General features: G+C 35.3%; 1 protein-coding gene across 1 annotated transcript; it reads right to left on the bottom strand.

Annotated features, from left to right (window-relative positions):
• Positions 1-402: 402 nt before the first annotated feature.
• On the bottom strand, positions 403-15,703 carry LOC310725425 (von Willebrand factor A domain-containing protein 7-like). Its single transcript, XM_083540361.1, has 16 exons — positions 15,637-15,703; positions 15,298-15,506; positions 14,329-14,601; positions 13,260-13,353; positions 12,220-12,333; positions 11,938-12,109; positions 10,708-10,877; positions 9,364-9,476; positions 7,188-7,304; positions 6,826-7,020; positions 6,109-6,241; positions 5,406-5,558; positions 5,144-5,230; positions 4,750-5,018; positions 4,090-4,383; positions 403-1,470 (listed from the first exon to the last, which is right to left on the bottom strand). Exons 2-16 carry the CDS (start codon positions 15,496-15,498, stop codon positions 526-528), a joined length of 3,330 nt encoding a protein of 1,109 aa, XP_083396487.1. The 5' UTR covers positions 15,499-15,506; positions 15,637-15,703; the 3' UTR covers positions 403-525.
• Positions 15,704-16,370: the final 667 nt, after the last annotated feature.

Raw genomic sequence — 16,370 nt, 5'->3', positions numbered from 1 at the left:
AGGCGTCATAATGTGACGAGTACCGAATTTCACGAGTTTCACAGCCGATGAGTTCCGAGGTATTACTGTATATGAAAATAATATTTCATGTAAGTTTGGTTACTCATGATCTTAAGTAAAGGACCTCCACATGCTGGAACCGGGACAGTATCAACCCTGGGTCTGTTCACAGTGCTATTAATGGTCATTCCTTCACCAGCTTTTCTTTCTTTTTTGCATTTTAATAAGACACACAAAAGTCACAATTCCAAGACAATATCTTGATCATTGAGGTTTTCCTGTGGGTTACACATTATAGTTTCTATGTTGTATGCAAAAACTAACATTTGTAGCTTAATGTCATAAATCAAGGAGATTCTCTAATCAAACATTCCCTCAGAGTTCACCTTATGAATTTTTTTTTCACAGATACTAGATTTATAATGAGAGAAGAATAAAGCTGATCAATGGTTGGTTATTAGTTATTTACATTCACTAATCATTCTGACTAAAAGCAGTACTAAACTAAATTGGATACATTTTTGTTTAGATCCGAATGAATTGGTATAGAAAGATTCCGATATTCAACCAAAGAAAGGGCAGAAACAGATAACATTCTGCACCATTAGAGCTGGTTTGGATGGTGGGATGATCTGTGGATGTTGTGTTGGTCTTAGTAGTAGAATAAGATGTGGATGTGTTGGTGTCAGTGGTAGAATAAGATGTGGATGTGTTGGTGTCAGTGGTAGAATAAGATGTGGATGTGTTGGTGTCAGTGGTAGAATAAGATGTGGATGTGTTGCTGTCAGTGGTGGAATAAGATGTGGATGTGTTGGTCTCGGTGGTGGAATAAGATGTGGATGTTGGGTTGGTCTCGGTGGCTGGATAATATGTAGATGTGTGGGTCTTGGTGGTTGGAGGAGCTGTGGATTTTGTGTTGTTCTCAGAGGCTGGAAAAGCTGTGGATTTTGAGTTGGTCTTGTTGGTGGATAAGCTGGTCTCAATGGTTGGAAGAGCTGTGGATATACTGGTTTGAATAGTGGGATAAGCTGTGGATATGCTAGTTTGGGTGATGGGATGGTCTGTGTATGCTGTAGTGCCAGTGGGGGCAGTCATTGGTGCTGCAATTGTGGTGATAATGGTGGTGTTGGTCGCTGTTCCAGGCAATCCAGTGCTGGTGCTCGAAGTTGTATCTTTTACAAATTTATAGCAGGTAGCAACATTTCCCTCTGCATCCACAGCAACCAGTTCCAGGTCTGAGGAACAGCAGGAGGAGCTGTAGATGACCATAGTGACATTCACACCTGTGTCGTTGAGCACAGTGGTGGTGCTGAGGTTGCCATTTCCATAGAGGACTCTCACATTCTCAACACCTGATCCACTTCCATCAGTCACGTTGGCAGTGAGGTACCATGTGTAGAGGCTACAGTTGCCTGAACAGTTAGCATTCAAGCTAACCGCCTCACATACTGGAGGAGTAAAATCTGTTACCTTGTAAAAAGCAAAAATAAAAACAGATCATTGTCTGTGTAGACTCTAATGACTTGTCTGTATTAACTATGATCTTTAGTGGCCCGTAAAAGCCTAATTAAATGTTGATTAGAGGTTTTTCTGAACAGAAATGCATCTCCACCTGGAATCTAGCATTTCAAGTCAAGTCAAGTTTATTTGTATAGCGCTTTTCACAACAGACATTGTCTCAAAGCAGCTTTACACAAATCAACAGTTAAGGTGAATGGTGTGAATTTGTCCCTGATGAGCAATTAAAATGAAGAGGAAAAGAAATACAAATTTAGTTGATTAAATCTAGTACAAGATTAACTATGATGTTTTGATAGCCAGCATATTATTAATAATTAATACTATTAATTAAACTGATAAGAATGTTTCTGGCAAATACTGTACATCAGAGATGGAAAAATTACACACATCCTTCACTCAAGTAGAAGTACATGTCTTGAAAGACTCTGGTAAAAGTTGATGTTATGGTTATACTTTTTTTACTCAAGTTAAAGTAAAGAAGTTTGGGCTTTGACATGTATTCAAATAAAAAGCAGACATTACTACTACATGTTTTAGTGTCACACTGGTAACTGGACCTCACACCATATTAATATTAGCGCTGTCAATCGTTTAAAATATTTAATCGTGAACCTTTGCTATGTTTCCACACGGACGATTAATGAGGTGATCCCCGAGAAACTGTACCTCTTCTAACTTTTATACCGATTACATAATCAGATAATATTTGTTTATTTTATTTGTATATTTAGCTTTCTATACATATATTTATTATATCTGTGAGGTAAGTATTCACTGAGATCCAGGATGTATTATTTATGTGTCTGTGAAGAGAGATGATAGAGAACGCAGGGAGCGCCCCCCTGTCTGTTTTCTTTATTTTACAAAAGCACAGCTTTTTGTTATTATGAGTGAATAAAAAAGTTAGATAAAAGAAGTATATAAAAGTAGACCCTTTGCAGATTTGAATGATGTATTGTTCTTATCTGTACGATCAAAGAAAAAAGTAATTAAAGTTCGTTCCCCGTCCGTTTGTCGACCCCAGAGGGTAAATTCTGTGCATCATGGCGGATTTTGGTGCTGATTTGAGACTTGGTGCATCAGTAAAACAATTGTTTACTTATTGAAAATAAAATTTCCATAAAGTGTTTTTTTTTTTCTGAGTAAAGAAAGGACGTCATGAATAAACGTGTGTCGTGTCAAATATTTTAATTTCGCCTCTTTTATGTGTATTTATTTATATTTTTTATAAAAAATGGTCACGCAGAAATGCGCACGTTAATAAAATGAATGCTGTTAAAATGTATTTGTGTTAATGCATTTTTAACATGTTAATTTTGACAGCCATAATTAATATATTAATACATAACGAATTCCAAATTTTGTTAACTAATAAATGTACCCAGGCTGAACATCCACCATATAGAACACAATCAGAGAAAAGATGATGGTGATGATCAGGTGATCAGGAATGTCTCTGTTCTCAGTCTTGTTTAAATCACTGACTCCCTCTGTCTCATCCAAGTTAGCTTTACTTCTTGTTGCTTTCTGCCTGCTGACTGTTTGCTTTTGTAAACTAGTCTATGTCTGGGGTGTGTGAGAGCCAGGAAATGATACACTAGTGGTGGATTGAAAAAGCAGTGCAATGAACGCAGATGGGTTTATGGGCTAAAAACGGTGCACAGCGAGAAGAAAAAATATTGACATTTCACCAAATAGATTAAAACAAAAGTAACGAGTCTGTTGAAAAATGTAAAAATGTAGTGATTGAAAGTAAAAATTTCAGTAACAGAAGTAACAGAAGTATTTGTACTTCGTTACTTCCCACCTCTGCTGTACATAACAGCAACGTGATTCAAGTGAGGGATTCAAAGTGTGAGGAAATTTCACTTATGTTTTATATACATATAGGCAGATAGACCATTTTGGACCATTTTGTCAAATACACTGTATGGACAAAAGCTTGTGGACACCTGGCCATAAAATTAATTTGTGCTTTTTAAAACGTTCCATGTGTACTCCCTATTTGTATTAGAAGAACCATTCTTCTGGGAAGATGTTACACTAGATTTTGGAGTGTGCTTGTGGAGATTTGAGATTATTCAGGTATTGATGAGGGTATGGTGAGGAGGCCTGGAGTGCAGTTGGCATTCCAATTCATCCAGAAGTTCAATAGGGTTGAGGTCAAATCTCTATCACAGGCCACTCAAGATCTTTCACTCCAACCCATGTAAAGCTTATGAAGCTGGCTTTATGCTGGAAAGGGCTTGGGTCTCCTAGTTTAAAGAGACATCCTATATGAATGTGTCTCCAACTCTGTGGTAACAGTTTGGTGAAGAATGTCATGTGGCTTGCACAGGTCAGGTGCCCCTATACCCCTGTTTATATATTGTACATGCAAGTTGGTGTGAAGCATTTTTTTTGTTGTTGTTATAATATCGGACCATGACAGAAAATACAGTAGATAATCAGATTAGCAGTCATAGGGAGCCATGATGGAATTATATGAAGTAGTATTTATAGTAAATTTAAGCTTTGTTAGTTCTTTAAAAATCTCACTGGAATAGTGAATGTGATGTAGATAATTACCGGAGCTAAGACAATAAGACGCAGCGCGACGTAGTTGTAGTCAATTCCATCCACTGCTTCAGCTTGGATTGTCACTGTTACATCAGTTCCAGAGGAAGTGTTTTCAGGAGCGAACAGAGTTACTATGTCATCCACACTGCGCCCACCGAATAGAATAATGGACGTCTTATAAAGAGCCACAAAACTGCGATTGTTGCTGACTCTGATTTTGAATCTTCCTCCAGAACCTTTGGTTGTAACTGTGTAAAGCAAAGTGAATGGTGTTCCAGGTTCCATTGTTCCAACAGGCTGGGTCTAGGGGAATTCAAAAGAAAGGAAATTTCACTCTTGAATGGAATGAAGAAAAAGAAAAACAGTTTTCATGAGAATAATGTGAACCAAAAAGTGATGTGCTTAATAAATGTATGTGCTTGGAATAAGTGCATTAAAAACATTGAGCCTGAGGATAAGTACATGAGATATATTCAGAATTGAGAAAATGATAAAATTTTTGTGATGCTTGTGAAGATTGAATTTGTAGAAAATTTAGATATTAATAGATTCATTTAAATATTCATTTGAATAATAAAAAAATTCTTCTTCTTCTTCTTCTTCTTATTATTATTATGCACACTACTTTTAAGTGTGGATATTTTTCAATTGATTCAAATGAAAACATACCGTAATGGTCACAGTTGATGTTTGGAACCGAGTTGGTGTCTGTCTCTGAAAGGTGTTGCCTAAAGATCTACCAGAGTCAAGCTGTCCATCTACACGCACAGTAAACTCTTGTTCTGGGATGCTGTTGAAGATCACCAGGTACTGCCCACTAGATACCTCTTCTAGTGTCCCACTTAAAGATATTGAACTTGCAGATGGAACAAGAGACACCTTTGTCGGCTTCAAACTGTCTGCACCAACCATGGTCACCAGTAGGGCGGCACTGTTGTCTGAACGAAAGGAAAGAATAGAGTAGCAACATTAAAGTAGATCAGAAAATAATAATAATTATTATTATTATTATTATTATTATTATTATTATTATTATTATAATTATGGAAGGCAGTTTACTTACTAGCCGCAGGTCGGCTGTTTAACAAAGCATAGCCTGGATTTAGCTGTTTGACTACAAAGTCAAACATAAAGTCAACCTCACTTTGACCTGGATATTAAATAAAATAAATAAATAAATAAATAAATAAATAAATAAATACAAAATTGGCTGTCAATATTTGAACATAACTACAAACATTTTGTAGGATCTTTTTTCTTTTGTTCTTTCTTTTTTTTTTTTTTTACATTTGACATAAAAGATCTGAATGTAGAGATTATTTTACCAACAACTCTGATGGTATAGGACTGCATTGAGCTGATTCTGAAAAGCCACAGTCCAGTCTGCTCTGCGATATTCGGTTTCACTGTATGAAAGTTACCAACTTTCTGAATGAGCCCCAGCATGCCGCTCAGTTTAGTGCTCTTCTGTGAGACTCCTGGGTTAGAGAATAGAAAGTTATTATAGCATAAATTAAATTGTATGAGTGCAACATGCCAGTGTTTTGTATGTTTCTTTCTTCTGTTTTAAACCTGTGTTTTGCTTTGCTGTGTCTGGCTCTCTGCTGTCTTACTATAGGTAGAGTTCCCTATCAAGAGCAAGAACCCGATCAGAACAGGTGCAGCACCCTGAAGCTCTTCTTGTGAGTACTGGGGATGGTAGGATCAGATACATCTATACATATATATACAGTATCTATCTATCTATCTATCTATCTATCTATCTATCTATCTATCTATCTATCTATCTATCTATCTATCTATCTATCTATCTATTAGGCTGTCAATTTATTAAAATATCAAAATATTTTATTGTGATTAATCGCATAATTGTCATAATAATTGTCATAACCGCAATCATTGGACATTTTTATCTGTTCTAAATGTACCTTGAATTAATACTTTTCAAGTGTCAAGTTCCCACATATTCGGAGTGTTTGGTTGTTTAAGAGTGGGCACTTATCTGCTTATTTTTCCTGATCTACACACCTGTGGGACTAGTAATGGTGTAAACTGGAGAGTTGCCTGTGATGTAAATTGTCAGGTTTTGCACAGAAGAATCCACAAACACTGAGAATATTTCAGCTTTTCCTGTCTTTCTTGTAGCCTGGAATAGGGTGACCTGAAGAAGCAGAATAGTGAGTGTTACACAAAAACTTAAGATGCAATGCAAATATTAATAAATTTTGTAAAACATTTAAAAAGCACAGCACTGCGTACGTTTTTGCAATGCTAAAAATACAGAAATAAGAACCTAAGCAACAGCAATGAGGGAACTTATTTCATTTCTGGTTAAATATCATTTCAGGATGTAAAATGTACAGTATGTTTAGATATGTTAAATCTATAAAAACACAGTTTTTCCTTCTGACTTCACCAATTTATTCAGTTGATCTTGGCATTAAATCAATTATTAGATGTCCAGACACAACTAGTAGAGAGAGTGAAGACAAGATGAACAGTGGCCAGGCAATTATTTTGGCAAGACAAATAAAGGCTAACAAAATGTATTTAATTAATAAAATGTTTTGACTGCTTTACTCTTTTTATGGATGCAGTGGATCTGCATCTCTATAACACTTGGTATAAGGTATAAACCAGAAACATACCATAAACCTGAGTATACCATTCCAAGAAATGTTTACAATACAACTGAAATTGAGCTGGATGAGTTAGCATGATGCTATTAGCATATCTGTCATTTACCAGTTTAGATCCAGAAGTAACTGCAATAATGTCAGTAACTTGGGCCAGTGTTCTTTTGGTGACCTCAATAGCCAAGCCTCCAGAGGCCTGAGCTAGGTTGTGATAAAGAGAAGTTTGAGTGGAGAAATGTTGGTGGCCATCTACAGGCTTCCCACTGCTTCTGCAATGCCTAGTAGTAGTTAGCATGAAGGTAACCTTCAAATTGGGGAGGTAGACATATGAGTGTTTTTATCCACAATAAGCCATTTATTGGAAAATTTATAAATAACAATATATATATATATATATATATATATATATATATATATATATATATATATATATATATATATATATATATATATATATATGCATGCACTCACTTTAGACTTTGTTCTCTCAATCAGTGCTCGTACAGTGCTTGTCAACCCTTTGTCTTTTGCATCAGCATCAGTGAAGACATATATCTCAGTCTGTGGTGGAGATCCAGTGAGGGCCAGCTGGAACAAAAAAATATATACAGTCGTACGATACGATTGTTGTATGTATGTGCTGCATTCGTGGATGTTTCTTGTCAGGAAAATGAAACTACGTCATTATTTCTATGAATGCAGTAAATAACAATAAATGACTACACAATGGTACTTATATTACTTTACACTGCAAGTGATAAGCACTGCACATGCCACATGCCATCCATCAATAGATAGTAGTGATTTCATGGACTTTGTAAATAATAAAGTATAACACAAATAAAATAACCATGTAGACAGCACTGTAATTATAATAGACAATTGATTACAAAGTGTTTTACCCTATTCAAGAGAAAGACTTAATTTAATTATTTCCTCATCAAAATCAACTTGTATTCTCGATCCCTTGCCTACAAGTTTCTTCAAACAGATAATTCCAGAAGTAATTGAACTTGTTCTAAAAATAATAAACTCTTCAATTAGCACTGGTTATGTACCTAAATCCTTCCAACTGGCTGTTATCAACCCCCTACTTAAGAAACCTGACCATGACACATGTCAGCTGTCTAACTATATTCCAATATTAAACCCCCTTTATCACCCATATTTTCGAAAAGGTTGTATCATAGCAGTATTGCTCACACCTACATTTTTAAAATGTATAAGTCAGAATATAGCACAGAAACAGCACTGGTTAAAGTGGTAAATGACCTGTTATTAGCTTTTGATCAGGGTTGTGTCTCCTTACTTGTATTGCTCGGCCTTAGTGCAGCTTTTGACAACATTGATCATAATATCCTTCTGGGCTTAGGTCTTATTTGACTGATTGTTATCAGTTTGTTAATGTAAATAATGAGTTCTCCACAATCTTTGAGGTAAAGTTTGGTGTTCCACAAGGATCTGTCTTAGGCCCACTGCTTTTCTTTTAATATATGCTGCCCTATGGGTAAAATTATACTTAAAAATGGTATTAGCTTCTATTGATAAACTGATGGTACACAGTTGTATATTTCAGCAAAACCCTGATGAGAAATATCAGCTTAACAATGTTGAGGAGTGTGTAAAGGACATTAGACACTGGATGCTTGAAAACTTCCTTCTGCTCAACTCAGATAAGACAAAGGTACTTTTACTAGGATCAGTAAACTTTCCAATTACATTGCATCTCTGGACGGTGTTTCTGTCTCAGTGTGTACAGCAGTCAAAGACCTTGGTGTGAGTATTGACCCTGGTCTTTCCTTTGAGGCTCATGTGAATAATATTACCAGGATTGCCTTCTTTACCCTTAGAAATATTGCTAGAAATATGATGTTGTCACAGGATACAGAAAAACTAGTTTACGCTATTGTTACATCTAGATTAGGCTACTGTAATGCTTAACTGTCTGGGTGTTCGAGTAAGTGCATAAATAAGCTTCAGGTTCACACTCCTACTTAGATCAAAAGGTGCAGGCTATTTGTTGGTACCTCAAATAATGAAGACTACAGCAGGGGGCAGGTCTTTTACTTATAAAACCCCACAGTTATGGAACAGCCTTCCAATTAGTGTTTGGGACTCAAACACAGTCTGAATGTTTTATTTTAAGATCAAAAGAATAGAATACAAAAGGATAATATATCTCAGAGAGAATGTAATTTTTTTTTTTTAAAGGTCAACTTAAAAAAAAAGATTTAAACAAATAATCAACTATAAAAAAAACCTATTACAAATGTATGATTAGGTTATAGATGTTTATTCTACAGTTATGTAAGTAGTGTCATGTATTAGCTTTTTGTAATATTCAGCAAGTCTTAAGAGATTTTTCAAGAACAGAGGACTTTGTGTGATTCATTAGTAACAATACATGTACTTTTTGTGTTATTCATTTTAAGAGAGAGGAAAAAACAGGGGTTTTGGAGAAAACGAGTGTCTATAGTGACTATGTTGCTGTAGTATAAGATGTGTTAAACATGACTCGACAAAGCACAACACATCTCTTTTAAAAATCACATGGAGATTTTTTTTTAAATTGCCCCAAATACAAACACAAACACAAACACAAACACAAAATAAATCAAGGAATCATAATTGAATGTATAATTCTAACCTGGAGTGCTGAAAGAGACATTTTAAAAGCACCTGCTTTACCATCAGCTGTAAGTGCACTGAGTTTCTGTTTAAACACATTAGCATCAGTTGTTCTTGTAAGTGGGCCATAATCTAAAAGAATGTGCAAAAAACAACAAAAAAGTATTCAATGCCTGTTTGTTATTTGTTAAATCAATTGTATCATAAGATTTTAAAATGTACTTAATGCCATAGCTACAAAATATTATTCATTACTGGTTGGCAATGGAAAAACACAGGGCCATTCAATTATCAGAGTATGATTATTTTATATTTCATTTTCTATTACCAGATTCCTCTGCATATTTCTTGAAAAAAATAGCATCTAAAGTTGGCAACCTTTTTTCAAGTAAGCTTGAGTGTTATATACTTACAGCATTTGACAGATGCCCTAATGCAGAGTATCTTACATTTATCTCATTCATATAACTGCAAAGCTATTAGGTTAAGGGCTTTGCTCAGGGGCCCGGCAGAGGCAGCTTTGTGTGGCTAGAATGTGAACTCATGACCATCTGAGCCAAAGTCCAATGCCTTAACCACTAAGCTACCACCTCCCAACATAGTTGCAATGTGAAAAAGAGAAATTAGTCTAATATTTACTTGATAAATTGGACTATATTAAAGATATTTTCAATAAAAAAAAATGTATGTAATAACTGGACCCAACTAGTGTTGTGGGAAAATTCAAAAGGTCCCCGAGTTATGATGGTCCGACTTACGATTTGTTTTTTTACAATGACGATAGACGATAGATACAACACAATCGTAAAAATATCTTAAGTTTCGCACAGAAGGCAAACGTAGCAGTGTATGCTCTGCCCAACACGTGAACCAGCTCTCGTCCATGCCCGCTGCAACATACATGTATACTATATAGTTAATACAGTACAGTACTATAAATAGCTCAGTTTTGCTAAACTATTTAAACCATGTCTTAAACAATGGTAATCAGTTTTGGGTTGTATGCTGTAATTTGTCAAATTGTTAACAAATTATAATATACAACTCCATCCTGATTACCATTGTTTAAGACTCCATGGCTAAGCTTTATCTCGACTTATGATATTTTCAAGTTACTATGTGGTCATCGTAACATGTCATCATAATTCTGGGACTACCTGTCATTAACAGCAAGGTGGTTCGATGTGAATTTGAGTTACTTTTGCCAGCCTGGAGTACAAAGAATGCATTTTATTATCTACAACTTGCTAATATTGCAACAAAGTCTTGCCCCGTATACAGTCACATACAGTACAACATACTGTATAGTACCAATATATAACACTATATACAATGAATATGTTCCATAACATTCCTGACTTACTGATGTCATTAAATGGCACAAGGATGTATTCTGTAGATTGAGCTGCTGTGCCTGTTTTACTGTTAATGATGGATGAAGTAACTCTTCGGATCTCTGCAATGTCATAAGACATGGTGCTGGTGGTGTCAATAACGAAACACAGCACTGAAGATCGGCTGAGTCCCATCAGTCTGATAGATGAAAAAGCAAACGGTGTGATGCATATAACGTACTACAGAGCAGATACAGAGTTTATAGCTAAAGAGGAAGCTGGAAAATAACTTCCATATAAAATAGTTTCTATGAGCTCATGTATGTAGAAGAGAATAGATAGCGCTTTCCTTAAAAGGATATTACACTGTTCTGTGAGACATCCAAAGCAGCCATTAGAAGGCATTAAATGTTAATACCCAACATTTCATAGAGTAGATGATATTCAGAAGTTGAAAGGGGAAAAATAAAGCATGGGCAAGCAATACTTTTTTTTTATTTATTTTTTTTATATGGACAATCCACATGCACAACCTTCTGTACAGTACTAGTCAGTGCTACAGTGTCAATCTATTACTGTTTTAGACAGTTACTGTGTCTCCTGTCTCTTTGTCTAATGTTGTCTTTTCATTTTTTGCATTAAATGTTGCACATGTGCAATTTGTGTTGTTAGTTTATAGTTCTGTAGTCCTGTGTTCTTTTAGTTTATTTATCTTGTCTGATGTAACACCTTGGTTCTACTAAAGTGAACAAGTTACCTAAATAGCATGCACGTGACTGTTCTTTTATTTGATTTATACATTTAATTTATATTTTAATATTATTTTTAATATTAATATTAATATTATATTTAATAGTGTTTAAGGCTCTGGTTTACTGATCAGAAGGTTGTGGTTCAAGACCCAGCACCACCAATGTGCCACTGTTGGGCCCTTTAGCAAGACTCTTAACCCTTACTCCCTTTATGGCCGACCCTGCGTTCTAATCCCAGCTTCCTAAAAGCTAAATATGCGAAGAAAGTTTTTCACTGTGCTGTAATGTATGTGTGACAAAGAACGTCTCTTTTAAAGCTGTTAAACCATGTCAGGGAATTTTTCCTTGGTGCTGTCGCCTATGGCTCGCACATTAGGAATAAACTAATAGGGACTAATTTATGATGATAAAAGTTTTGCAATCTATTTCATTCTGTAAACCTGTATGTGACAATGTCATTTGGTAAATGCATTATAAAAATTGAACTGAACTGAACTGAATTAATACCTAAGAAACTCAGAATCTCCAACTGCCGCTCTAATATCCTGCAGTAGTTCTCTGGTAGCTTTAGTGGCAACTGATGCTGCTGTATAATGTAGATAACCGTGACTGGAGTTGACGGTATCTTTATTTATGCCACCTTGCTCCCACTTAAGTAATCCTCCATGACTGCACTTTCCTTAAGATGAAATAAAAATGCGAAAATATAAATAACTGGAATTGTGGAGCATAAAATATAAAATTTCTTAATTTATAGTGTAGCTGTAAATAAAAATCTCACATCTTTACCCTTTGGTTTGGACCAGTCAAAGTATCCTGAGGTTAGTTTTTGCTTTGCAATGATCTCCTCCAGGATGCCTCCTGCACAGGCATCACCGTAACAACTCCTGCAAGTTTCTGAATCTGTCAAAATAGATAAGAAATATATGCTGGATGAAATACAATTTCTCTGTTTCTCCTTTATGATCTGGTATGTATTCTGTAATGTAGTTGCATTTGCCATGGTGTACTCTTGAATACATTTCAGTATTTCAGTATTCAGAAAACATTGTCCTGCAATGAACACACTGAACAGTATTTCACAGTACACAAGTGTTTCCATTTGTTGTAATTAAATACATTAAATAAATAAATACATTTTAAATGATAAAATCTTAGAACAAACTTTATTAAATGGATAATGGTCATAAAAAAATGTTAGGTTATTACATATCTTTTAAGAATATGTAATATATCACATATCCCTCTCTTGTCATAGATTATTGCTGGCAATGTGCACTGATGCAGCGAATCTGTTCGTTTTTCCATTCGTCACATCTCTAGATTTACAAACAAACAGGGTTACTAAGAAGGGTTGACTGACCAGTGTTTATTTGGATATGCTCTGCTGAAAAATCCAGCTTGGTCTGGCAAATTATCAGCTTCCACAACAAAAGCTGAGCTGGTCAAAGTGGTAGAATCTTCGTTGTTAGATGGAAAGTTTTATATATTTATATATATATGTAAACAGCTGCTATAGTGATATTTGGTTTTCCATTTAATAGCTACATGCTAGCTACACAGTCAGGGATTAGGGATATCAGGGCAACAGCCTGATGTAAATATCAATGCAACACAATACAATATTAACTATTTTTTACTTTCTACTATTCATTCCTAGTACATGTCAGATGTTTCAGCAAATTATTTTTACTAGGGTTTCTTTAGGGTGTTGCTCTAGGAACATTGTTATTATCTTTGCAGGATACTGAAACTAAAAGTTCTCTGTGCTGAAAGAGGCAAAACAGGTAAACACACCAGCACAGAAATACCCACATACCCACATTTACCTGCTATGTTTCTGATTGGGGTGTCTGGTTTAATCAGGTTGGAATAAGGTTCTGTATTTTCCAGTTCAATCCAGTTGCTATTACTGTAGAAATCCTTAGAGAAAGACACAAAGCAACATCAGACTTTTAACACAACTTCCCAAAGTTTTAACTTGGAATACTCAGGATTTTAACTGATCACCCAAAATATTAAAACTACTAACAGGTGAAATAAATAACAATAAATATTCTTATTGTAATGGTTGCTATCAAGAACAATCAGTTCTCTAATTTCACATGTTGGAGCAGGAGAAATAGTCAAGTGTAAGGATCTGAGTTACTTTAACTTTGTCCATGGATCCTTAAAGCTTACTGATGCAATGATAGGGCAAAGGCTAGACTATTTAGCTTAACCCCACAGAGATCTACTGTAGCATCAACTGCTGAAATAACGAAAGACGATTGTAATAAAAATGTGTCAGAACACATAATCCATCATAGCTTGTTGAATATCACCTGAAGCACCTACAACATCAGACCTCGACGATGGAGTGATGGAAGAAGGTGGTCTGGTTTAATAGTCATGTTTTAATCATGTAGATGGTAAATATATGAGTGAATATATGTTGCTTATTGTGGTAAGAATTGTTACCATACTGCACTATGAGTTAAGCAAAGCTCTGCTGGGGAATTTTGGGTCCTGTTGGGAATGTTTGGTCCCCAAAAAGTTAATGGTGTTGACTTGGACTACAAAATCTGATCAAGCATCTTTGAGATGTACTAGACAAATAAGCCCAATCTCTGGAAGCCAAAACTCAAAACTTAAAAACCTTAAAGAACCTGATGCTCCTGGTGCCTGACCCCATTGCACACCTTCAATTGTCTTTTTGAATCCAGACCTTAACGAGATGTTTTGGTGGTACAAGGAAAACCTACACAGTAATGAGGCCTGTGGTTTTCATTTTATGGCTTTATACACCTCTTGCTATTGTGCAATGCAACATAATGTCTAATTTATTTTGAAAAACTTATTATATCTTAATCTTAATTATAAGTTACCTCATTATTTTACAATACAATGGTTTCATACCTGCAAAGTGTGTAGGACTTTACCAAGTGCCTCTCTGGCAGCTTGATAGTTCTTCTGCTTGACACTGTATTTGACAGCAAATACTCCTTCGGTAATAAGTTGCCGTCCAGACAAAAACTCCTCGTTTTTAAAATGGTAACGGGCGCTGAAAAAATGCCAAAAGTCGACCCAGGCATTGTGATGAATTATCTCATTAATGCTGCTTTGAAACTCTTTAGCAGAATCAGAAGAGGAACAAGCTTTTGCTACTGACTTTACTGTCAATGGCTCTGGCTGCAATAGGAAAAGGTACAAGACAATCTAATATAAATATATACTTTTTTTTTTTTTTTTTAAAACCTTTATATTTTAAAATATACTTTATGGACAAAAGTACTGAGATGCCTGACTTTTCCAGGTATATGTGATATTTTTTCCTCAAAACTAGAGTTTTTCCTTGCCACAGTCACCCCAGGCATCATTCACCTTAATTCTTAAATACTGTAAAGCTGCTTTGAGACAATGTCCATTCTAAAAAGTGCTCAAGAAATAAACTTGACTTGAATTGCAGTAGCATTACATTTTCCCTTCACTTAAACTAGGAGACCTAAACCTGTTCTAGATTGACAATGCACCTGTGCACAAAGCCAGCTCTATGAAGATATGCCTTACCTGGGTTAGAGTGAAAGATTTTAAGTTTTCTGCCATGAAGCTCTGATGTTAACCCTGTTGAACACCTTAGGGAGGAATTGTAATGATGACTACACCCCAGTCCTCTTCCCCCTACATCTGTACTAACACCCTTGTAGCTGAATGAGCATAGATTTCCACAAGCACAATACAAAACTCTAGTAAAAAATCATTCCATAAAAGTGGAGGTTTTTATAACAGCAAACGTGGAATGGGATGTTCAAAAAGCATATTCAAATCTTATGGGCAGGTGTCCACAAACTTTTGTCCATATATTGTATATAAACAGCTTTAGTTTACCAGAATGAAATTCCATTCCTCCTGAAGTGCTCGTGATCTGCATACATCAGCTGTTGTTAGTAAAACCGCATCACGGGTTATGTCCTGGTGTGTCTTGGATTGACACCACGAAGACATAAAGCACAGAGTCTGACTTGTCATGAGTATCATCCAAAAATATAGACAGACCAGTGTCTTGTTCAGCAGATTTGTGGTTATCATCTTTAAAACTGCCCCAAGAAAACAAACATTGACTATAAATATAACATCTTCCTATTGTTTTTTGTATATTTTTTTTACAGTGTATCCGTCAATATTTATGTATTGATTACAATAAATAGATTTTATTGTAAATCCTACCTTAAAGATTTGGTCTTTAGATAACTGCAATGGACTTACGCTCTGTAGAAGTGAAAACCACTTTCTCCTAATATTGACCATACATTGGGGTTAAGTGGAAAAGAAGGATATTCAAGCCACTCCCATTTTGAAAAATGATCCCAGTGAAATATGCTCTAGCTTGTTCTACACTAACATTGTGCCATAACCATATAGAAATATTGTCCTTGGACTAATTCTATTAATTTTTTATTAATTATTCCAACACAATATTAGTTTCAAACAGAAAAAGGCATCACATAGTAAAATGATGACTTTTTTCCAAAATGAAAGTGTAATAATTTAATTGGCAATTGATTCAATGTGGAATAAATAATACATACAATTATATATATAAAAAAACCCCACAAGTAAATATAACATACTTGACCAGAGGCAGCCATGATATAACACCCCTGGAGCACGGAGGGTTAAAAACCCAGTAAACACACTAGCAGCAAACACCTGTATACCCACACCATGTTTATTTTTCCTATTGACCCCTAAACATATATTTTGTACTCTTTGTTTACTCCAAAGCCGATACGGTCCCTTTTATCAAGGTCATCTCTCCCTTTAGATAGTGTAGCAGTGCAACTGTAAGGTTGCTGAACATTGTGGCATGAAAACATCACATTTTTCACACATATGTGTGGTGGCATGGAAAAAGATTCTTTAGAGAGAGATATTTTATGATTATATATACATACATAACT

Source organism: Silurus aristotelis (genome assembly GCF_946808225.1).
Source record: "Silurus aristotelis genome assembly, chromosome: 4".
Taxonomy (NCBI): domain Eukaryota; kingdom Metazoa; phylum Chordata; class Actinopteri; order Siluriformes; family Siluridae; genus Silurus; species Silurus aristotelis.
This window is presented reverse-complemented; position numbering and strand designations above follow the sequence as displayed.

Bases quoted from the DNA above. Each gene is read 5' to 3' on its own strand.
- LOC310725425 (XM_083540361.1), bottom strand. From the start codon at position 15,498: ATGATAACCACAAATCTGCTGAACAAGACACTGGTCTGTCTATATTTT. The intron at 12,334-13,259 runs GTAAATGTGGGT...CTATTTTGACAG, and splicing joins CCCAATCAGAAACATAGCAG to ATTCAGAAACTTGCAGGAGT. The intron at 9,477-10,707 runs GTAAGTCAGGAA...ACATTCTTTTAG, and splicing joins TGTGCCATTTAATGACATCA to ATTATGGCCCACTTACAAGA.